General features: G+C 29.2%; 5 protein-coding genes across 7 annotated transcripts; 2 read left to right on the forward strand and 3 right to left on the reverse strand.

The window, feature by feature from the left end:
- Positions 1–28: 28 nt before the first annotated feature.
- On the forward strand, positions 29–2,334 carry LOC126855191 (succinate dehydrogenase [ubiquinone] iron-sulfur subunit, mitochondrial). Its single transcript, XM_050602613.1, has 7 exons — positions 29–189; positions 543–673; positions 774–917; positions 1,086–1,281; positions 1,389–1,490; positions 1,841–1,963; positions 2,045–2,334. Exons 1-7 carry the CDS (start codon positions 145–147, stop codon positions 2,135–2,137), a joined length of 834 nt encoding a protein of 277 aa, XP_050458570.1. The 5' UTR covers positions 29–144; the 3' UTR covers positions 2,138–2,334.
- A 60-nt stretch (positions 2,335–2,394) lies between these two features.
- Positions 2,395–11,446, reverse strand: LOC126855190 (nitric oxide synthase, salivary gland). Of its 2 annotated transcripts, XM_050602612.1 has the most exons (15): positions 11,331–11,446; positions 9,836–9,980; positions 8,864–9,000; positions 8,597–8,759; positions 8,385–8,476; positions 7,990–8,131; positions 6,830–6,969; positions 4,813–6,422; positions 4,569–4,738; positions 4,099–4,309; positions 3,914–4,001; positions 3,711–3,835; positions 3,342–3,487; positions 2,664–2,855; positions 2,395–2,533 (listed from the first exon to the last, which is right to left on the reverse strand). In XM_050602612.1, exons 2-15 carry the CDS (start codon positions 9,938–9,940, stop codon positions 2,426–2,428), a joined length of 3,429 nt encoding a protein of 1,142 aa, XP_050458569.1. In that variant the 5' UTR covers positions 9,941–9,980; positions 11,331–11,446; the 3' UTR covers positions 2,395–2,425. The 2 variants fall into 2 exon arrangements, with proteins under 2 accessions (XP_050458569.1, XP_050458568.1); XM_050602611.1 differs by lacking the exon at positions 11,331–11,446 and having other exon boundaries at positions 9,836–10,205.
- Positions 11,447–12,019: 573 nt separating this feature from the next.
- Positions 12,020–15,363, reverse strand: LOC126855286 (glycerol kinase 3-like). The gene is made up of 9 exons (XM_050602769.1): positions 14,885–15,363; positions 14,457–14,715; positions 14,054–14,277; positions 13,776–13,982; positions 13,268–13,378; positions 12,913–13,166; positions 12,586–12,791; positions 12,343–12,474; positions 12,020–12,250 (listed from the first exon to the last, which is right to left on the reverse strand). The coding sequence occupies exons 1-9, from the start codon at positions 14,963–14,965 to the stop codon at positions 12,165–12,167; spliced, it is 1,560 nt and encodes a 519-aa protein (XP_050458726.1). The 5' UTR covers positions 14,966–15,363; the 3' UTR covers positions 12,020–12,164.
- A 604-nt stretch (positions 15,364–15,967) lies between these two features.
- Positions 15,968–20,390, forward strand: LOC126855170 (NECAP-like protein CG9132). Of its 2 annotated transcripts, none has more exons than XM_050602582.1 (3): positions 15,968–16,224; positions 16,434–16,830; positions 17,205–20,390. In XM_050602582.1, the coding sequence occupies exons 1-3, from the start codon at positions 16,139–16,141 to the stop codon at positions 17,463–17,465; spliced, it is 744 nt and encodes a 247-aa protein (XP_050458539.1). In that variant the 5' UTR covers positions 15,968–16,138; the 3' UTR covers positions 17,466–20,390. The 2 variants fall into 2 exon arrangements, with proteins under 2 accessions (XP_050458539.1, XP_050458540.1); XM_050602583.1 differs by having other exon boundaries at positions 16,207–16,352.
- Positions 20,391–20,509: 119 nt separating this feature from the next.
- Positions 20,510–23,024, reverse strand: LOC126855167 (uncharacterized). The gene is made up of 5 exons (XM_050602579.1): positions 22,619–23,024; positions 21,890–22,193; positions 21,386–21,646; positions 20,884–21,036; positions 20,510–20,677 (listed from the first exon to the last, which is right to left on the reverse strand). Exons 1-5 carry the CDS (start codon positions 22,897–22,899, stop codon positions 20,519–20,521), a joined length of 1,158 nt encoding a protein of 385 aa, XP_050458536.1. The 5' UTR covers positions 22,900–23,024; the 3' UTR covers positions 20,510–20,518.
- Between the last annotated feature and the right edge of the window lie 37 nt (positions 23,025–23,061).

The following is a 23,061-nucleotide window of genomic DNA, read 5'->3' on the forward strand; positions in this document are numbered from 1 at the left end:
TCATCGAGATTCTATTGGTAGGAAGCTAAGACCCTAGGCTTGACAAGCTTTTTGTCATATCAGCCTTGACGGATTAACGCATAGATTTTTAGTTACATAATGCAAGTATCATGAGCGTGTTTTGATAGAAAGTTAGTCGTGAAGATGGTCGGGATAACTCCGTATACTTGCAGAAATGCACTTCGTCAAGTGAGTGTTCTTCGAAGAACAAGAAAATCATTATTGATGATTCAAGACGTTATGTAATTTTTTATTTCATTTTTCATATAATTCTTTTTTCACCCAGCGTAATGCAAGCTGCAAACACTTGTCAGCTTTGTAATAATGAGCATGTAATTAGAATGTCATAATGTATGTTGTTTTTCTTATCAAAAAACTTTAAATCTGTGAAATAGAATTTAGTATTAAAATGAACCAGTTTAGTAATTAATAAAAAATTATTCTTTGCAATAATATATGAACTCTAACATTTCAAGATATATGTGTTTTATATGTTCCATATTTCTAATTCTAAATCAGTATCAATTTTCTCAATTTTACAGATCAGAAGTTTGCATACTGCAGCGATTCAAAATGCTGAAGCCAGATTAAAGACCTTTTCAGTTTATCGTTGGAATCCAGACAAACCTGATGAAAAACCATATATGCAGAAATATAAGGTTGATTTGAATACGTAAGTATCTTATTATTGATCAAATTAAGTGTTTTTTTTTTTAATTTTATTAAATTATATAGTTGTTTTATTTCTTGCATTTTATATATTTTTTGTTTAGTTGCGGGCCAATGGTGCTGGATGCACTGATTAAAATTAAAAATGAGATTGATCCAACTTTGACATTCCGTCGTTCTTGCCGTGAAGGTATTTGTGGATCTTGTGCTATGAATATCGGAGGAACAAACACACTAGCATGTATCAGGTATTGTGTGCATTAGTATATACATGTAATGTTTGCATTATTTAATCATTGAAGATGTAATTTATAATCCCGGCTTCTAATTTATATATAAATTAAATCTAATATATAAAAATCTATACTACTATAAAAATTAATTAAACAAAAATAAATAAAAAATATGTGTTTCAGCAAAATTGACAAAAATACAAGCTCATCATGTGACATTTATCCTTTACCACATATGTATATCGTGAAGGATTTAGTGCCAGATTTAAATAATTTTTACGAACAGTATCGTAGTATACAGCCTTGGTTACAGCGTAAAGATGCAAAGAAAGTTGGTAACCAACAGTATTTGCAGAGTGTAGAAGATCGCAAAAAATTGGTAAGTAAATTCCTTTGTCAACAATATTTATTTCATCTTCTATTTTGATTATAGTCACTTTTCTTACTTAAAACTAGATACATAATTTAAACTTCTTTCTGATATAGGATGGTCTCTATGAATGTATTCTCTGTGCTTGCTGCAGTACTTCTTGTCCATCTTATTGGTGGAATGGTGATAAGTATTTAGGCCCTGCAGTACTTATGCAAGTAAGCATATTTTAATATTATATAATATATAATTTTAGATATTGTATTATGTAATAGAATAAACAATCACCAATAATAGGGATTTAAAAAAAAATGATAAAAGTAAGAAATTCTTTAAAAATGAAATAAACACATATATGAACCGAAATTAAATCACAAGCATATAATTATTATCTTTTGAACAAGTAATGTTGCGCATTTATATATCCAAAGATAAATTTAATTAAAATATATATAACTTTGCTTAATCGGCAAAACATCCTTGTTTTCACTTGAGAGTTTTGACCTTATAAATTCTGTTTATGCAGTTTTTTTAAGATTCTTTTAACTATTATTATTATTTTCATTAGGCTTATAGATGGATTATTGACTCGCGAGATACTCAAACGAATGAGCGTCTGCAAAAACTGAAGGATCCATTTTCAGTTTACCGCTGTCATACAATTATGAATTGTACACGTACTTGTCCAAAGGTAAGTTTAATTTACTATTTTAACTTATTATTTGAAAATTTGCAAAATTGCATTATATTAAAACATATTTTTTTTTTATAGGGTTTGAATCCTGGAAAGGCGATAGCGGAAATAAAGAAATTATTAGCTAATATTAGTCAAAAACCACAACCAGAACTTACAGCGACTCTATAGCTAAAGGAAGTCAGGTAGAAGCAACAAATTCAATATATGTCTGTCATTATACTACGTGTACAGCGAATATATATAATCAGTGTAATATACTTCGTACAATCGAAGATGTGCAGATCTAGTGGATAAAATATTTTAGCAATCAAAAATTCGCTGTTACACTCTATCTTTAAATAAAACAGATTTCCTACCATGTGGAACTATGCAGTGCAGTAATTATTAATTATTGATACAACAGCACAAACCCTCAAGTATAAGTTACTTGAACTATGCTTTGTTAGCCTGATTTTTTCATGGTTCAGCAGCCATTCGAATCCTAGCAGTCTCACGTGATCGGTTATGTACCTCAGCCGTGCGCAATGTTATGCCGAATATGTCTTCGTGATAGCGATTTTCATCCTGAAAGAGAAATAATTATTCCACACAAGTGAAATAATTTATATTTATGTAGCATAATTGTTATTTCCTGTCATATATGTATAAATATCAGAGATAGTCAGAAAAGAATAACAATGAGTGAAAAATTTACCCTGACTGATAACATATACGCTTCGACTTCTTTGTCCGTCATTTGGCCATGCGTTTGTATAATTTGTTTCAATGTTTGATAGACGTCTTCTGCCATTGTGCAATCTCCACAAACATAGAAATGTCCGCGCTCATGTACCACCATTGTGTAAATTTGCGATGCTTCCGCTTGGATCAAATCTTGCACATAAGTCTAGATAAAATTCATATAAAATGCAACTTAATCAACTTATATCATTATAAATCATATGTTATTTTATGAATTTTCCTATTTATCGTATTTATTAATTATTTTCATTATTAATAAAATATGAACTAAAGAGAACGATTACATCACAATCAAATAAATTTAGAGTTCAAGAAACATTGACAAATATAAAGTTTAATATATATTCATGAATTTGCATTGATTCCAGTATTGATCGAGATTTGTTTTGCGAAATTTCAATATTTGTGAAAATCTATTATTTGCTTGCAAAATGCTTGATCTAAACGAACTAATTTTTAAATTTTAAATGGATATCTATAGCTTTCAAAGATTTTATTTGAAAGAAAGAATTCGAATGTTTTCAATTCATGGAAGACTTAAACTTCTTAGAAATAGTATTTTATCTACACAAACTTTTTCTTTCTAGTTATTTTTTTAGATATAAAAAACATACATGTGCGAGTATTTTACCTTCTTGACACCAGGCTCTCGGGATAATGCTAAAAACACTTTATCCAAGACACCAGCGTTCAACATTTCTTTCTTTTCTTCTCTGTACAAATCCAAATTTCTTTGACGACAACCAAAGAACAGCCAAATCTTTCCAAACGTTTGATCTGCAAATATTTTTTTTAAAATAACTTCCGAATTTGTTGTTTTCAAGATTTAAATTTCGTCGATCTCAGATAATGATCACATAAACTATTTTATGAATGAAATATATGTGTTGGATATTTATATCATAGACAATTGTTCTCAACAATTACTTAGTGCTTTTATAGAAATGCACATGGCATATGTATATAAAACTAATAGTGTATATAAGAAAAATATATGTACTCGGCTGAAGTTTCATCTGAGCAAACCGGTGATGCCAGAATCCTCGGAAAGGAGCGATTCCTGTACCTGGGCCTACCAATATTATTGGTGCTTTAGTTTCCGTTGGCATATAAAAGTTCGGCGCGCTTAAATATTAATTAACAATTATATATCTGAAAAACTTTCATATAATGTTTAATTAGCGAAATTTTGAAATAGTTTACCTCCGCACAAACACATATAGCTGTTCCCCTTCGGGTATCTCTCGCAGATAATTGGAGCAAACGCCAAAATGTAATGGTCCAGAACCATCTAGAAACCATGAATATTTAAATTATAATTGCATATTGCAGATGTATATGAATCATAGCGTAAAGGAAGAAAATGAAAATAAGAAAAAATAAGATACTTTGCGTTCGGTATTGCACCACTGCGACTGTTAGATGTATTTGCCCTTGGTGCACAGAAGGAGATGACGAAATACTGTAGAATCTCGGCTGCAAAGGTGTTAAATGAAACAAGAGCAACGGAGCGTATGGAGTCACGGATGGGAATTCATCTAAAACTTCGGCCAAGTTAGGATACTTCCAATGTCTCCAATCTTCATAAGCCGCCGAATCCTATTTCAAAGAGAATCCTTTTTTTCATGTTTTATACCATGTTTTCTTGCAGAATATTTTTAGAATTAGAATGAAGTAGTATATTTTTAGAATTAAAATGCGTGTATGATAACGTTAAATTTTACGTATTAATGATATTTGAATAATATATTTTTTTTTTGTTTTTCAAATATTTTTTAATGTTAAATCTTAATCCTCTTTCGAAATTCTGATATGTTTCGATCAACATTTATATACATTTACATATTCATATATTTACAGAAGTTAAAAGATTCAGTTGCGCCTGTTCTTTTGGGTTTGTAGCTATCGAAGCGAAATATCTTAATAGATTCGGCGTAGGCGGCGTCGTGATATCCAAAAATCGAGTTAATAGCATCTTTAAGGAATTCGGTAAATATCTGTCATGAGGTGTCCATGTTTTTACAATGCCTGGAAAAAATTGCTATTATATTATAATAGAGCAGAGAGAAAGAAAGAAATAAAAAAATGCATTTGATTGACACCGTTAGGAGTATGCGCTTGCTTCTGCATTTGGAGCTCGATCGGTGTATCAACATCAAAGGTAGACTGTATACGTTGCAAAATTCTCTCCACAAGTTCTGCTCGATTGCACGCAAATACGCCTAAATGATCTCCAGGCTTGTAAGAAATATCCATGCCCATTATATCATCCAATTCCAGAAGCAATGTCGTTCCGCTGGACTCGTCGCCGCTCAAGTTGATCCTTCGCAACATATTGCACATCGTCACATTTCTGTTGTGACATTTGCTCAATGCTTTATTGATGGGTTGCGGATCAGCCTCCACAAAACGGACTGTGGTCGCGGACAGTGCCTCGGAACCTAGGGACTGGGCCACCTCTGCCAATGTATCGTCATCATCTAAGCAGAATGTTTCGCATGCGACCGTGAAAGTGTCAGTCGCCCACTTCCGAAAGGTTTGTTCCTGCCCGCACATCTCATCACCCTGAGCCAAGCGGGCCAATCGTTCTCCACCCAATTCGCCCAACAGATTGTCGACATAACGACCGAATGCGCAAAAATTTGGATACGCGGATGAGCCCAGCGCGAACACGGCGAACCGGACATTGCTGAGAGGTCCAAAAGTATCCTCAGTCTGCGAGTCCGTCGTAGAACCGCGCAGAGAATCCAATCTGTCTAATTTCTTCGATCCACTTACTTCCGTCTGGCTATTGGCTTTGATAAATGATTTCGAGGTCGCTAGATTCACTTTATCGCTGTTAATGATGTAAGCATCATTCATCTTCATCGCATACAAATTCTGCGCGAAGACCTCCCCGTTTTCCGGTGGGTCGCCATTTCCGAAAGTGGAAGTTACCACTAGCAATAGAGCCTCATGTTCTATATTACTGATATCATAATCTGCCATCGAAAGTACTTGAGAATGAAAAGCGTGGCCTAGCAATTCGTTCAATTTTTCGGCATACATCTGGGAAGTACCGGTTTCCGTACCGAACAATACGGTCGCTTTTATTCGACGTGATAACGCCCGTCCAAATAATTTGGACGTAAATTTTACGGCTCTTGCGATTTGCTTAAAATGAAACTTTCGCCTTGGTTTCTTCGTCGTCGTTTTTTTGTCGCGTCCCTTTTTCCATACATGGATTTTCCACGCTGGATCCTGATTATCGTAGGAAGGTTTCAAGTGGTAGAGCGACATTTCTTGATGAAATACTGGCGTCGCGGATCCAGATATCGGTGGCACAATCCATAGCCAATCTGAAGGACATCCGTTCCGTAGACGCATCTCGTTATCGAGATGTTTCATGAAAGATTCCGAAGCCGTATGATGATCTACGATCGTCACATTCTTTATCTGAAAACTATGCAGTACTGCGATGTTAGCTTCTACCATTGCTTTATCTTTCCATAATGATGTGGCTGTTCTAGTGTCTAAGCCCATATTCGTCGCTATTGTCTCGAGCAAGTTATATCTGTGAGCATCGCACAAATTTCTGCAGCCAATCTCAGTGCTCATGTACCACCCGTTGAAAGGCGCCGCGGTAAACACTAAACCCCCACAATCGAAAACCATTCCAGATACAGCCGGGACAGCGAACCATTTGAGATCCAATTTCTCAAACCAGTCATACCTATTATCCAAATATTACCGCAAATATTATCTCTTTATAGAGTTATGATATAATCAACAACATTTTATTTCAGAAAACAAAAAATTATTTATCCGTATCATAGACTTGTCTATTTTAGGTGCATTTTTTTCCTCTAATTCTTTTATTTTTAAGAGTCTGAATACGCTTATATATCAGATGCATAAAATTAAAATTCTTGATTTCCCAATGTATTTATATTGAATTACGATGCCAGAAATGAGAAATCATATAGTTTGATTAATTTAATATAATTAAAAAGTACTTTTACAAAAGACATGAATAAATCTAATATAATGAATAAGATCAATGTAATTAAATTTATGTAATAAATGAAAACTAAATATATGAAGTTAAAGTTTTCCCTAAAAACTTTAACAATTACTTACGTAGGATGAGTTAAGGGTACTTCGAGTACTAGATCACTGGGAATATCGAAATAATCCGGATCGTGTCCATTGGCGGATAAAATAAGCGGTAACAAGTCAAATTTAGTCCGTTTTCCTTTCCATCCTAATTTCATGCAAAGCTGTTGAAGCAAATATATGTTATTTTTACATTATTTTCAAGATGCAGTCTTTAGAGAAGAGATTTTATTTCAAAAAATTAAAATATTTTCCGATTTCGTTGATGAGTTTAAGATCTAATATAATCAAATGATGTCTTTAAAACTTAATGCTGAATATCTTGCAAATTCCTTTATTTGAAGGTGAAACTCTTACACTATATTTGTAATAATAATTAAAAATGAGATTTTTAATTACATTTTAATTTTATATATTTATATACGCATTTTTTTAAATTTATTATTTATATTTGTTTTATATATATATATATATATATATATATATATTTATTTATTTATTTATTTAAATTATATTACATTTATTTACGCTCAATTTTAATCTTAATTTATTGTAATATTTTAGAATAGTAATTTATTTCTATCCGCGAAACTCCATGCAATGCTCCATATTCATTTCAATGATGTCTAACATTGGAGTCATTAATATTAATCTTATCGACATAATAACAGTACGAAACAATAGCTGTTAGTCGGCACATTGAAACAACGAATTTGTCTTTTATAACCGAGACCACCGAGACAATGTAAACGCAACGATTCCATTATCAATGTTGCTCAGATGAGATATTTATACGCGAGGGCGAATATATATTATATTTCTCTTTTCTATCAAAGACTTAAAAATTTCCCCCTATAAATGAAATACTTTAAGATGCTTGTCAGACAAAACATAAAGCTAAATATCTTTTTGCAGAGGAGACGTCATAAAAGTCATTATTTGCAGTAATTTGTAACATGCACGTTAAAATAATCTCATTTTATTCACAATCCTAATTCAATTTCGTTTAGCCTTTTCAATATTTATCAGAAAAATTAAACTTAGCATAAGATGCGTAATATTCAATATCAAATCTAATAAAAACAAATCTAATAAAGAACACATTCGGTACAAAATAAACAAATGCGGAATTTTATAAATATGAATATGAATATGAATATGAATATAAATATATACATTCTGACCTCCGTAAATTCTACGGTACCAGGATCTCCAGTAATAGTGCCATCTGGATTTTTGTATCCCGCATAATTAATTAACTGCTGATTCCATACCCTGTAATCGTGTTTTCCATCAGTACGTTGCGGAAATACTGTTATTGCAGATCTGAAAAAAATATTTAAATATCCTATAGTAAAAGTTGCGCAAATAATTAATATTGAATTTTCTTAAAATTTATAATATATGTATATTAAATTTAATAAATTTATTTTTAAAAATTAATTTAATATTAAATTTAAATTTTTTCATTTTTTTTCAATGTAAAAGTGCGATTTAAAAAATAATCAAATTATTTTTCCTAATTAATTATTTCCGAACTAATTAATTCGTTATTAATTATTAATTAATTATTTCTTACCTAATGTTTCCTTTATTTGTAGCGTACTTGATATGATTGCACAATGCCTCGAACATACCACTTGTAGTCGTAACATAGCGGCAATCGAAGACCTAAAGATTTATTTTATGAACAAATTAGCAAATGTATATAAATTTTTCTCGAATATGGGCAAATAAGTGTTTTGAAAAATATCGTTAGCATGAAGAAAAATGTTGCAATGTGAAATAGACCTGTAATTTTGACCATTGTATACGGCCGATGCATCTCACGGCATTTCGCCAAGCTACCTTTGCACCAAACACCAATTCCGTTTCTGTTAATTGATATGTACCAGTGGAAAACACTTCCTTTTGCACACTTTCCCAACGTACACGATGAGCATCGCTATTTAATCTATGTTAATTATAAAGACAAAAATGCGAAGAAAACTACTTTTAGAAAAGTGCTTTTAACATGTATTAGATTAATTTAAAGAGGTCCATACAACACGAATATACCTTCTGATGGAAGTGAAATATTGCTCCAGAAAATCTTTTGCGTGAATTAAGACTTCTTCTTTTGTACGAGGTTCGGTTCCATGAAGCGGTAGCTGCATTATGCTACCGAGACATTGTTGCCTCGTGCAAAGAGTATTCTATAAAAATTCGCTATTTCAATTATTTGTTTTAACTTTGCAACTTTGTTTTGCTTCTTTCGTTAGCATTTTTATTATTAAAATGTGCGCTGAAAGTTTCAGTAAAAAGAGATTTTAAGATGGCCTTATTAATGACATAATTGAGAAAGTAACGATTCTATATAAAACAAATAAAAATGTAAAATTTTTTCATACAAAGTTTTGTTTTTCTGAAGAATAAAATCAAGCTTGATAAAATCAAACAATATATCTTCTGTCATTTTTTTCAAATTCAACATTTAATTTTGAAATTATAATCTTTCAGGATATTGTTTCACTTGTCAAATTTTTCGAAATTATGATTTTTCGAAATATGCTTCTATTTTTCAAATATTATTTTTTTTTTTGTTGAATGACTTTGCATGTTTATTAACAAGTTAGTTTATTAACAGGTTTATTAACAGGTTATTCACAAGTTTTAATTACAAAGATAATTCATAAACCATCTAATGCATCAAGACCGCGGCATTTATCATTGAAAATTGAGCAAGCTCAAAACAGGGAAAATATATTAATAATATTTTATTTATGACAAGATATTTTCTCTTTATATACATAAATCTCTATTTATTTTCAAGATATTACAAGATATTTTCTCTTTATATACATAAATCTCTAAGAAAATTTTATTTCATATTTTTGAATCTTATATTATTATGTTTTAATACATAATCAGCTTTTTTCTCATTGTATCACCAATAATAAATTACTTTATATTATTTATGATAATGAATAATCTAACATTTCTAATTATTTGTCATCAATCTTCACAATCAAAATATTTTTTAAAATATACCTCGGTACTTTTTACGTGTAAGGAGTCGAATGCCTCTGTCTTGTCCGCAAGATTTTTTAATTTCGTCGGTTTTTTTTGTTGAGACGTTCCGTCGTGATCTTTCATCTTGTATTCACGAGTGTTTAACTGCTCGTTGCTTAACAAACTGGAGAGAAGAATGACGATAAAGAAGAAAAGATGAGTGGATAGGACACAGATATGACACAACGCAGCATCTCACGTGCCGTCATCTCACATGCGCCAGCATGCGCAACATTGATCCATTCCGCTTGTCCTCGGAATGTTGCGGAATCGATCAACAGATAATATTTTTTGTTCAAATGAGAATTTGAAGCAGGAACGCGGTCTATGCAACACATAAATGTCTGCCACATCGCGATGTCTTTATTAGCAATATCAGTTTTTATATTATTTTTTTCTAATAATAAGTTACAATAATAATAATAATAATAATAATAATATTAATAATAACAATAATAATATACAATAATAATATATAAATATATACATATGTATACAGAATTATGATCTATAAATTGCAGCCAGTTAATATAAACTAGCAAGAATTAATTTGTCAAAGCTCAAAATAATTATAAAATATATTTTTCACGCCTTGACTAATTCAATTCAATTTACTAATACAATTTAATCATAGTCGATTTTAATTCAATTTAGTCGATTACTTTATGAATTGATTAAATTTTATATATAGTTATAAAACACACAAATATATACTAAAAAATGAAAAAATAAGGAATACTTTTCATAAAAAGGCATAGAAATACAGAACAAGAATAAACAAATTTTTTAAAGCCTACCGATAGTGCATTAAAATTAAAATTTCATGCTTTAAAATGCTTTTTTAATTTTTTGTCTATGATAATTTTTTGCTAAGTTTTAGCGATTTGAAAATCTAGATCAATTTTTAGCATATGAAAAGTGCTCCCTATTTTCTTTGAATAGTATATGTCTGAAACTGAATAACCAAAGCACAAAAAATATGATATTCTATTTTAAAAAATCTAGAATTTTGAATAATCAATTTTCTTTCTTTCTTTCTCTCCTCTCTTTCTCTAGATAATTCTTAAAATTAATTTTAAGTTAGTTTTAAATTCAAAACACTAACATTTACAGAATGTAAATAAGACATAATATTGCAAAATTTAAGAACAACAAATAAATATCAACATATGAAAAATATTATACACATTTGGTAATAAATCTCGAGGAATATATGTTGTAGAATGATGATATACAAAACTAACGATATTATATAAAACTTAAGCTCTCGGAAGATTGAATAAATTTAATAAAAATATATCTTTATGAAAACAGTGATTTTATGAACTTATATTAATTTAAAAAAAAAATTCATTTTAATAGTTTTTCTATTGAAATAAATTAGATAAAAATAAATCAAAATATTATATGTTTAAAAAAAGTAATTGCTAAACATGTCTAAAGTTAAATATCTTGTAGCAAAAATATTGCTTACGCCTCTTTTTCAGCTCTCGCCACGCACGTTAGTTTGTGATATGGCTAGTCAGAACACAAAGTGACCGCATTCTACATCGAAGCTTCATGCTTTACCCGATAGAGACAGCAAAAATATCCATTCGATTCGCTCTCTGGCCATAATTGTCGAGAGGAAATCAATTCATATATAATACTATATAAATCATGTATTACAATATGAACCATATATTATTTAGTTCAGAAATAAAATCATCTAAAAAATATTTAAAGTTTTAAATTTATATAAATAAATATTAAAAATATAATTTTTGCATGTATATATAAATTTGACAAAATTATAATGCATAATCATTATCATAGAATCATTTTTCCAAGATCATTATTTTTGGAATTCGAAATCAATGGTAATTATTTTTTTATTTCTTTAATGGAAAGAAATAGAAAAATATTTATCTCTCCTATTTTATGTATAGGCTTAGATAATTCTTTAGAGATATATTAATAAATATAAAATTTATAAAAATAATTTTTTACTGTTCCAATGTACCTGTTTAAAAGACATTTTTATAATATTAAAAGCGATAAAATAATTTGTGGTAACTAATATTATAGTGATCTTTTCTGTATTTATATAATGATTTATAGTCAAAAAAAAAAAAAACAGAAAAGTGGAAAAAAGGAGAATTGGGAAATTCTATTAAGTGTAAATAACTATATAACTATAATTTATTATGAAACATTATAACTATAACAACATATAATATATTATAATATTTATATTTCTTCCTCTCTCTCTCTCTTTCTAGATATTTATTTCATGTTTCATGGTATAAAAATATATGTATACATACGATTAATTATTGATTAAAGTTGTAGAACAATCCCATTTCATGGATCTTTCAATAGCCATTTTCCACTTGGAATATCTAAGATCTCTCTCTAAAATGAAACATTCAAATGTTATTAAATGATTTTATTTTTTTTAATTTTAAATTATTGTACAGTTATGTATTAAAAAATATACTACTTACCATTTTCACCAATCATAGGTGAAAACTTAGTTATTTGAGACACATCCACTTCATTTATATCAATTAAATCTACACCAATGGCAGCTAAAATTGCAGCACCCAATGCTGTTGTTTCAACCATATTTGGTCTTACTGTTCAACATATATTTATATAAAACATTATCTTATTAATGATTATGAAAAAAGTATTTTATCATTTTAACGATATAAAGGAATCATATATTAATATTAATATTTACTTACCAACAGTTATCCCCGTTAAATCCGCTTGTAATTGCATTAACAAATTGTTTACAGTCATACCGCCGTCAACTTGCAGCATTGACAGCTTCGTTCCTGAATCTTTCACCATTGCCTCTAATATATCTCTCGTTTGGAAGCAGACTGCTTCTAATGCTGCTCGTATAATATGATACTGTTCTGTATCCTCGGTAATACCACAAATTACCCTGATTTCATTAAATAATATAAGTAACACAAAAATGTATTAGTACTTGATTAAAAAGAAAAACTTAAAATTTTTAAAATTAAAAAAAATAAGAAAACAGTAGAAAAAATAAGGAACAATACCCGCGCGCATCTTGCTGCCAATAGGGCGCATACAGTCCTGAGAAAGCTGGCACAAAGTACACGTCGCCAGAAGATTTCACACACTCTGCCATATTCTGCGTTTGCGTAATATTACTGAGAAGTTGCATATTATCTCGAAGCCAGGATAAAGCAGCTCCAGCAACAGCAACTGATCCTTCTAGTGCATAAACAGCTGGAGATCGTCCAATCTTGTAAGCAACAGTAGTTATTAAACCTTGCACTGAATCGACTTTCTGTAATTTTCATGAATTACTTTTGAAGAGCATCTTTTTATGTAAAAAAGAAAAAGTATTTACCTTTTTTTCTCCTTTTTATATATATATTTTATACATACTATATTTCCTGTATTGTAAAGTAGAAAGCATCCTGTACCATATGTAGCCTTTGCTTGACCAGGTTTCAAACATAATTGACCAAGAAGAGCTCCCTGTTGATCGCCTACACACTATAGTACAAATAAAAATATTATAATTATTACATAAATGCTGTCTACTTCAAGTACAAAAACAATTAATATTTTCAGTTACATAAGCAATTAATTATTATACTCTTAAAGACACTGAAAAAACATCCTGCAAGTTCATTAAATTTGTTATAAAATTTCCTATACATTAAAATAAATCTATTATTCTGTTTAAAATAGTCATAATTGAAATAATTTTAATAATAAATTCATAATTAACAAAGTTTAAATTCAACTATCAAAATTATTACATTAGCGGAAAAGTAACATTTATTTGAAGAAGTTTCTTGTATTTCTATACTAGTTTTAAAGACAAAATGCAAAAATTAACTTAAGTTTATAGTAAATAAAAAGAATATAAAATTTTTTTCATGCTTACACCTGCTATAGGTATGCCTGCAAGAACTTCAGGATTTGAAATACAGCCATAGACTTCTGCACTGGATCGTATTTCAGGAAGAATATCCTGTGGAATACTGAAAAAACTGCATAATAAAGGATCCCATTTCAATGTATCAATATTCATTAACATTGTGCGAGATGCATTTGACACATCCGTAATGTGTAATTGACCCTTTGTGAGATTCTAAAAACAAGAAGTATTTGATAATATTTTAAATATTTTATTTATTTTTATTTTAGTACTCAGTTATTTACCCAAATGAGCCATGTGTCAATTGTTCCAAAAGCACATTTTTTTGCATCCACTGCTTGCTTCACACGTGAAATGTTATCTATTAACCACCGTATTTTAAGAGCACTAAAGTAGGGAGACATTGGTAAACCACATAAAGGTTTTAAATAATTTTTATTTCTAGTTTTATTAGGAATGTTATCCAATATATCTTCTAAAGTTGTTGTTGTCCTCATATCGTGCCATACTGTAAAGATAAAAAGAATTTTATTTAATAATATTTAATGTCTATAGCAAGACAAATTTTCTTGCACAAATAGTTTCTATAATTTGTATTACATTATTAAATGCAATGTATGAGGATTCAGCAAGAAATTTGTCATAAAATCTCATAAAAATGAGATGTTTTATATAATCTGTTCATACCAATTGCATTATGCAAAGGTTCTCCGGTAGACTTGTCCCAAACCACTGTTGTTTCCCTTTGATTAGTAATCCCAATAGCTTTGATATCTGAGACTGATAAGCCCATGTCTTTCATCTTTTTTATAGTCTCTTGTATACATTCTATGACAGCTTGTAATATTTCTTTTGGATCCTGCTCCACCCATCCTTCTTGAGGATATTTCTGTTTAATTTCGATCTGATGCAAAGCAATTACCTTTCTGCGTAACACATCAAACACCTATAAACATATGAATATAATAAATTTTACAAATTACTAATTTTTAATGATCTCTTTAGTTTTTATTTTACAGTTTATTCATGAAGTGACGGTTCTTATTCGAATTCTGTTCGAATTCTGTTTCTGCTAAAATATATATAGTTGAAATTTTATTTTGAATCAATCTTACCAAAAATCTAGCGCTACTCGTTCCCTCATCAATAGCACCTATGTAAGGCCCACTTGTCTTTTTTACAATGTTTTCAGGCATGTTGCTTTCTCGTGTAGAAAGCAATTAAAAATCACGTTTATGTAACGTTGCTTTCCATTAATGACATACCTACACTGACACGCTTCTAACCTTTGTAATATCAAGTTACGTAACACATATAAAATTAATAAAGATATCGACACATATTAATATTTTCTTCCAATATTAGTATTTTCAATTTTAGAATTAATTTGGAACTATACAGATATCCATGGATTTATAAAGTATTATATATTGCACCAATTATTGCAATTAATTTACCAGCCTATTATTTTTAACAGAGAGCTATTTATCTTTCTGACTTTTCATTTTTCCTTATATATAGAAAAATCCATAAATTTTAGCTAATGTTATACATGAAAAACTAGCAATAATAACATCACCCATCTTCTAGATTTCAGGGAGAAGATAAGACATATATATATATATATATATATATATTGTTTTATCCATTTTTCATAAAATTAGAAAAGTAGTAAACAATTAAAATACTTATTAGGCAGCTTATTGCAATTGTTAAAAAAACTATTCTTTGAATTATATTATACTAAATTAAAATTGTTATATAATTTATATATTATATATAATTGACACGTTTTGTACTTCAATATATAAATAAAATCATTATGTGTCTAATTTACATTTCTCTTCTTTTTATCTCTTTTAGATATTTTGTCAATAAAAATGATTCATATTTGATATGTAAATATGTAAATATGTTTCTACTAAACTGATTAAAATATATGCTTCAATATAAATGATTTTCATATTAAATTATATATATATCTCTGCATCAATCGTAAATAATATCGGTTAAGAAGGAAGCAGTGAAAAATTCTTCGATTTCGATATAATTACAATATTTTAAAACGAAAATAGCGTCAAGTAGAGCGCATTTACGCAAGCGCAAAGATTATTACGGAAAGAGGCCATAAGCACATATCATATGGAATGTTTGTATGTCTATATATCTATATGTCTATGGATAGAAGGCGTGACTTGAGATAAAACTTATCAATTCACGGTGGATAACGACGGATATTTGACAAGAAGACTCAACGAACTGCTTTTAAATAGCGGTTTCAGTATCCTTGCGTGTGGTCGGTGTGGTGTGACTGTTTGTGATTATTCTCCTACACCTGTTTCCCGTGAAAATTATTATCGATAAGCGTGATGGAAACGTACGAAAGCGTCCTTCTGGTGAAATCCGAGATTTTCGTCTTCAAAATTCCGCCAAGGTCAACCAACAGGGGTTATCGGTAAACGTAAAACACGTTTTAATGTGAACGACATTTCGTAGCTGTTCAATATGTCAAGCAATGGATCTCTATCTCTTTCGATTGTAACAACGTTAACTGTTCTATTGCTCGCGAATGAGTCTAGTAAAGTAAATTAAATTAAGTAAATTATATTTTTATTTATCGAAAACATGAATGCATATGCGGCTTCATCCGTGATTTCATCACAGGGCGGCTGACTGGAATCTGCAGGAACCTTCCTGGACTGGTCGCATGCGATTAGTGTCACAGGGAGATAGTATAACGATAAAGTTGGAGGATAAGATTACGGGTGAATTGTTCGCCAAGTGTCCTATCGAGCAGTATCCTGGAATAGCGGTTGAACCAGTTACCGACTCTTCCCGATATTTTGTTCTGAGAATTCAAGATGATAATGGACGGTCAGCTTTCATAGGTGTTGGCTTCTTAGACAGATCTGATAGTTTTGATTTGAATGTTGCTCTTCAAGATCATTTTAAATGGTTAAAGAATCGAGAACAAATTGAAAAGGAGAAAGAAAAACCAAAACAGGAACTGGATCTCAGATTCAAGGAAGGTGAAACTATCAAGATTAACATGAAGATCACTGTAAGGATATGTTCATCATGTATTTGTTTTCTTTTTTAATCAATTTTTGTAAATGTGCTTTTTATTAAAATTTGAAAGTTTTGATAAAATAAAAATTTAAATAATTGTTTACATTTACAACAGAAGAAAATATTTCAAGTTAAATAATCAAATATGTCAAAGTCATATTAACATATTATATATTATATTTCTGCTAATTAATTCTAATAATTATAAAATGTTTCTTTTATTTTCTATTATCATTTTTTAAATTGTATAGAGTTGCATTAATATGGAAAAACTTTTTCTTGGTATTATATACGTTTAATGTTTTGATAAATTATTTCTGTAACACATCTTGAAATTATATTTTCATTTTCATATTTGTTACTTAGAAAAAAGATGGCAGTGAGGTTTCATCTAAATCTAAACAACGTACCAGTGCAGTTACGGGTTTGCCACCTCCTCCAGGTGGAGTCAAGATTGCCCCACCGCCAGCAAAAACTCCTACTTCTTCACCGGCACACAAGCCGCAACAGAGTCAAAATCAAGATGTTACAAATGCTGAATGGGGTGAGTTTGCCAGTGCTTCTCAGCCACCACCCGCAACAGCATCCACACCTACAGTGGCCAATGCAAGTTGGGTACAATTCTAACTTTAAAAATATATCTATAGATAACTTATTTTATATAGAGTAATTTGGAAACAGATGGTCAAATTTTAGAAATCCCCAATATGTTGTCAAAGTTTGTCCACCTATTTTTAAATCACCATATTAAAATAACTAAAATAATCGATTATACATAATAGATACACAAGATAGCTAGAGATTTTAAGAATGATTGTTAAGAGAAACAATGTATGAATAGTGAAAGTCTTATATATGTATGTATGTATGTCATGTGTGTATGTATGTATGAATGAATATGTGTACTATAGCATGCGATGAAAATTATAGCAGCATCTGTGAAAGGGGAAACTTATTATGAAAAATTTTAGTACTTACAAATATCATTCAAACATTTACACATCTCAATTGCTCTTGAACATCCAATGTATCTAGAAATACAATCTTTACATATGTAAATGTTGATATTAAAAATATATATTTAGTGTCTTGTATAAACTAGTTTAATAAATTAGATGCATTAAATAAATTAGAAGCAAATTTTTGAGCCACTGCAATAATTAACACTATCTGTTGAGTACTTACAAGAGAAAATATATTACATTTTCTCGATTTATGATAAATAATAATTATTCTCTAATTGATATTTAATTGTTCGATTTTTGTAAATTATATTAATATTATGTTAAAGTCTCTTACAGCAAAAAGTCACAAGTTATAAAAAATTATAATAGAATAGAAAACATATTTTAACGTTAGAGACTTGTTTATGTAACTTTTAAAAGTTAAATAATTAGAGATACAAAATAGAGAATAATTATTTATTAATTTTAAAAAATGCATAAAACAGGTTATATAAATTTTCTAATAAAATTTCATATATGATATTTAAATAAATTTTTTTGATATTAGTATGTTATGTTAAATATGTGTAATAATTATAATATTTGGCCTGTTAACTTGCAACGTTTGTAGATATTATAAAGGCCTATTGTAAAAACGGTCTAATTTTCTCATACACTGGATGTTCATAAAGTTCTTAAATTTAAAAATATATTTGAGCCAAGCCAGAGTTTTATTCATTAAAATAGCTGCAAAGTTTCTTCATATTACTTTATATTATACTATTCAAAGTATTTCTATATTTTCCTTTCCTCAAATATGTGAATTATTACTAATAAATTGTTATAAAGAATATTCTTATTAGGAAGAAAAAAAATATAACAATATTACACACACACACACACACACACACAAATATTTTATTGTTGAGTTTAAAAATATTTGTTTCTAATAGCGAAAACAATTAAAATCTGATTTTTAGATCTTTTATTATATCTTTTTTTGCAGAATAAAATTTTTTCTTCTCTTTCTAGCAAATGGCGAAGAAAAAATGTTTGATTCTTTTTGGATTGAAAAATATATGCAATTATATATAAAAATTAGCGTAATGAATAACAATTGTCTCCAAGAAATAGAATCTATTATATTGTGTGTGTTTATGACTTGTTGATTAGATTATAAATTGTACAATGTTATTTACTTATCCAACTAAACTTTAATGTAAAATATAAAATAATCTTGTTAAACATGTTGTTGTAATGTGAAACTTGAATGAGTATTAGATGAAATTTTATTATATTATTTCTTCTTTTCTCTGCAAGGATTTTCTTTGTTGGAATTGTTTTAAAAAAAGTGTGAAGTGAAAGCAAAAAATGTTAAAGTTGTAAAAATAATAATAATCAAAGAGAGCTATATAATGTTTAAAATAACATCAAATATAACTTCTACATCATATACATAAAAAATAATGTTTGAATAATATTAATAATTAAATAGAAAATAAATGTATAGTGTATAGTGTATGTGTGTGTGAATGTAAAGAATATTATTTGTAATGTAGGTAGAATGGCCAAGAAAATGGGGCGGGGAGGGGCCGAACATTCTTGCTGATATTAATAAAAGAAATAGCTAGAATAAAATAATTTAAAACGTGATTTTATATATATATATATATATATATATATATATATATATATATATCAAATTATTCAATATTATTATTAATGAAACAAAAGGTTAATTTACTGAAAGTTAAATGCTAAACTTTGTCAAATAATTTCAAAAATTTTTTTTAACACAATCATTAACGTAATAATAATTTTAACAAATATCTGGAATGCTGGAAAAGCAAAAGTGAATGCGCATATAGACAAATAATACTTGCAATTTATATACATGTAAGTGACATTTCAATAGAATTAATTTTTATTTTGATAAAACAATTTTCTGAAATGTGATAGAAACTCTGCCTCTATCCTTATTGTAGGAATCCTTTTTGTATGTTTAGCTTTATATTTGTTTCTAATCATAATCTAATATCAAATATATCAAAGATATTATAAATTTTAAGAATAAGATTTTGCTTCTATCAGCTTATATCTTTTTAAAATACTTTGTAGTAGCTTAACGTTCAGCTCTAATCGTATATATTAATATATAAGATATCATATTACAAAGTGATATATAGGTGGAAGACACATTAAAAATATCCCTTGTATCTATTCTAATCTTTTATATATATATATATATATATATATATATATATATATATATATATATATATGATAATAAAAGAAATTGTTGCACTGTATATCGTATTATATATGTAATAACAATTAAAAGAGAATTATTGTAATTCTAATTTATGTATAATATTATGTGCATATAGGTGTGTGTGGTATTGTGTGTATAACATTCCATATTTTTTATTTTCTGTAAACACATTAAGAGAATAAGAATAAATATCGAATGGACGTTAAATTTATCGAGTTTATCTTTCGATAAAGGCTCGGATAGAAAGAATGATCAGATAGCAATAAAATTCTTGTATATTTCTTCATATATTCTTTTTTCCGCGCGAAAATACATAATAAACAATTAAAGAATGCATTCCAAGAATTATTACGAATTGTATTATAAATAATATTCTGCAGAAGAATAAATCGTGTTATGGCATGAAAAATTATTCTCTATCACTTATATGAACGACTGATTCGTCTAATAACGAGTTATCATTATCAACAACGTTTGTTGCGTGCAACGTTGAGCCGTAAACTACGCATAGCCATAGCACGACTGAAATGTCGTTGTACTGGACGCTGAAGCTGTCCACTGACTAGAGTTGAATCCTCATCGCATTCTACACTGCTCAACACAACCAAGAGTACACCAAGTACCTAATGATAACAGATAATCATATCAGACAGTAACAATTTTCGCTTTCTAAATATACATATGAAGAAAAAAGAAGAAACTTTGCTTTTGTATAAAACTGCTCAAATAACATAATTTCTGTTAAAAAGTTTCAAAAAAAATATTAGAAACTATTTACTGGTTGATATAAAATCTGAACAAAATTTGTATATTCGATTAATTTACATACCAAACAGATGATAATCAGCAACGTATAAATATGTATACTTGCAGCCGGTAGCGACTCGACTTCTTTTAACGCGTCGGCAGCGTCAGAAAGATCTGGTTTTAATTCCAGCGCATGCCGTAAATGAACAGCTGCCTCTTGAAAATGTCCATATGCCTGCAAAATGAAAAAATAAAAATGTATCTAACAGTATTGAGTTTTATGTTGATATTATCTTTGAAAATTTTAGTTTGAATATAATTGTCAATTTTATTTTTATATTTCTTTAGCATATAATTATTTATTCGAGTAAAACATTAAAAAAGTACAATTTAAATTAATTATACTAAAATACAATTGCAAATTGTTGAATTTTACTGAATTTTGTATAGTAAAGAAGTAAATAAACATGTAGAAAAAACTTCCAAGAAAATAATTAGTTAATTAATATAATTAATAATTATTTAATCATTATTTTTTATAATTTTTTATTTATTATACTGTTATTAAATTATTGTCTATGTACTTTGAATATTTGTCCAAGTGTAAGATATTGCTCCCATGCATTGCGATCTGGGGGTTGCAACTCTAAGGATCGTCTGGCTAAATATGCAGCATCATCCAAATAATGTTGTACCAATAATACTCTAGCCAAGTTCAAGAGCACTTCTGCATTTTGCGGCGATACTGCCAGTGCCCTACGAAAGCACTCAATTGATCTCTGTGCATCTCCTTTAATACGCCAAAAATTTCCTATTTGATTATATAATTGTACAGATTTTGGTTTCTGAAAAGAAAACTCATTAAAGAAAAATTAGAAAAAAAACATGCTAATAAAAGTATATACACACGCACACACACAATATATTATTATTTCAAAGATATAAATGCTTAATTGCAATTATATTTCTTGTAGAAATATTTTAAGAAAAACTGAAAATGCTAATTAAGTGTACAGTTTTTTTGTTACACATTTTCTCTATTCACAGCTGATGTAGATAATATCTGATTTAGATTTTTAAATAAATACCTCTCGCTTTGCTTTCTTCAAGCGTTTTTCTAGCAAGTCAATATCAACATCAATAGTTTTGCCACTGTTTTTCTTGAACATGAGTGCTACATTGGGTTCTGGTACCAATGGATGCTTGTTCCTATTTGCCACACCAATCAGATTATCATAATAGGTAAAATTTACTGGCTTGCCACAATCCAATATTATATTGTCACATTGTTGACCAGAAGTGCATGTCACTTGTTCATTTGTCACTTGTGAAGACAGAGGAAAGGACTCATTGATATTTTTTGTATCCTTTAACACGTATGACGAGAGTCGTCTGCCAAGAGGACCAAAGTTAGGGCTGTTTTAACACTGAATGAACAGCAAGCCACACACAAAATGCTAACTACAGGAAGAAAAAAAAAATTATGTCATACAAATAGTATTGCTTGTGTATAATAAAAACGTAAAAAAAAACTTCATGCAAATTTACAATGGTACAAACAGAAAAACTAAAAGGGTTTTAGCTTTTTTCCTGAATCATCTTTCTCTCTCTCTCTAAAAAAAAAAAAATCTTATCTTGCCACTTAAAGCTATGAAAAGAATACGATACTATCGAAAAATAATATAGCAGAGAAAAGAGAACAAAAATTGAAAGAAAATATAGAAAATACAGCTAAAAAGAGAATACAAATTCTAGGAATATAATTTTATAACCTAATAATACAATATTTGGCACAATAATTATTTGATTGATTTTACCTTTCTTGAGTAGCAAAACCTTTACACTCTTGACAGTATATCTGTACTTTCTCGTGTTTCTCCAATGTCGCGGTCCTGCTCCAGCTCTGGCCATTGTTAATAAAGAAGCTGTTTGCGAGGATATCAAAAATCGGATCGTCCTCGATCGCGCTCACGTAATCGGTCGTTTTCACAACTTTGTCGGCGGCATTTAAGCGCCAAGATGTCCGCGAATTCGTTAATTTTATTTGCAGAATCAGCAAGCAAAGCGCGTATCTCCCTTTGCTCCACGACAATTGCATCCTTCAACCGATCGAATTGTTTACAATCTTGCAGACGACAGTGAGGGAAATAATGAAGAAGGAAATGAGAAGAAGGAACAAGGGACGAGGAAAGATAAATATTTCTGTTATCCATAGACATAGGAAGAATAGAGACACGGAAATTGATTGGTCCATTTTCTC

This window comes from Cataglyphis hispanica, chromosome 15 (assembly GCF_021464435.1).
Source record: "Cataglyphis hispanica isolate Lineage 1 chromosome 15, ULB_Chis1_1.0, whole genome shotgun sequence".
Lineage (NCBI taxonomy): Eukaryota > Metazoa > Arthropoda > Insecta > Hymenoptera > Formicidae > Cataglyphis > Cataglyphis hispanica.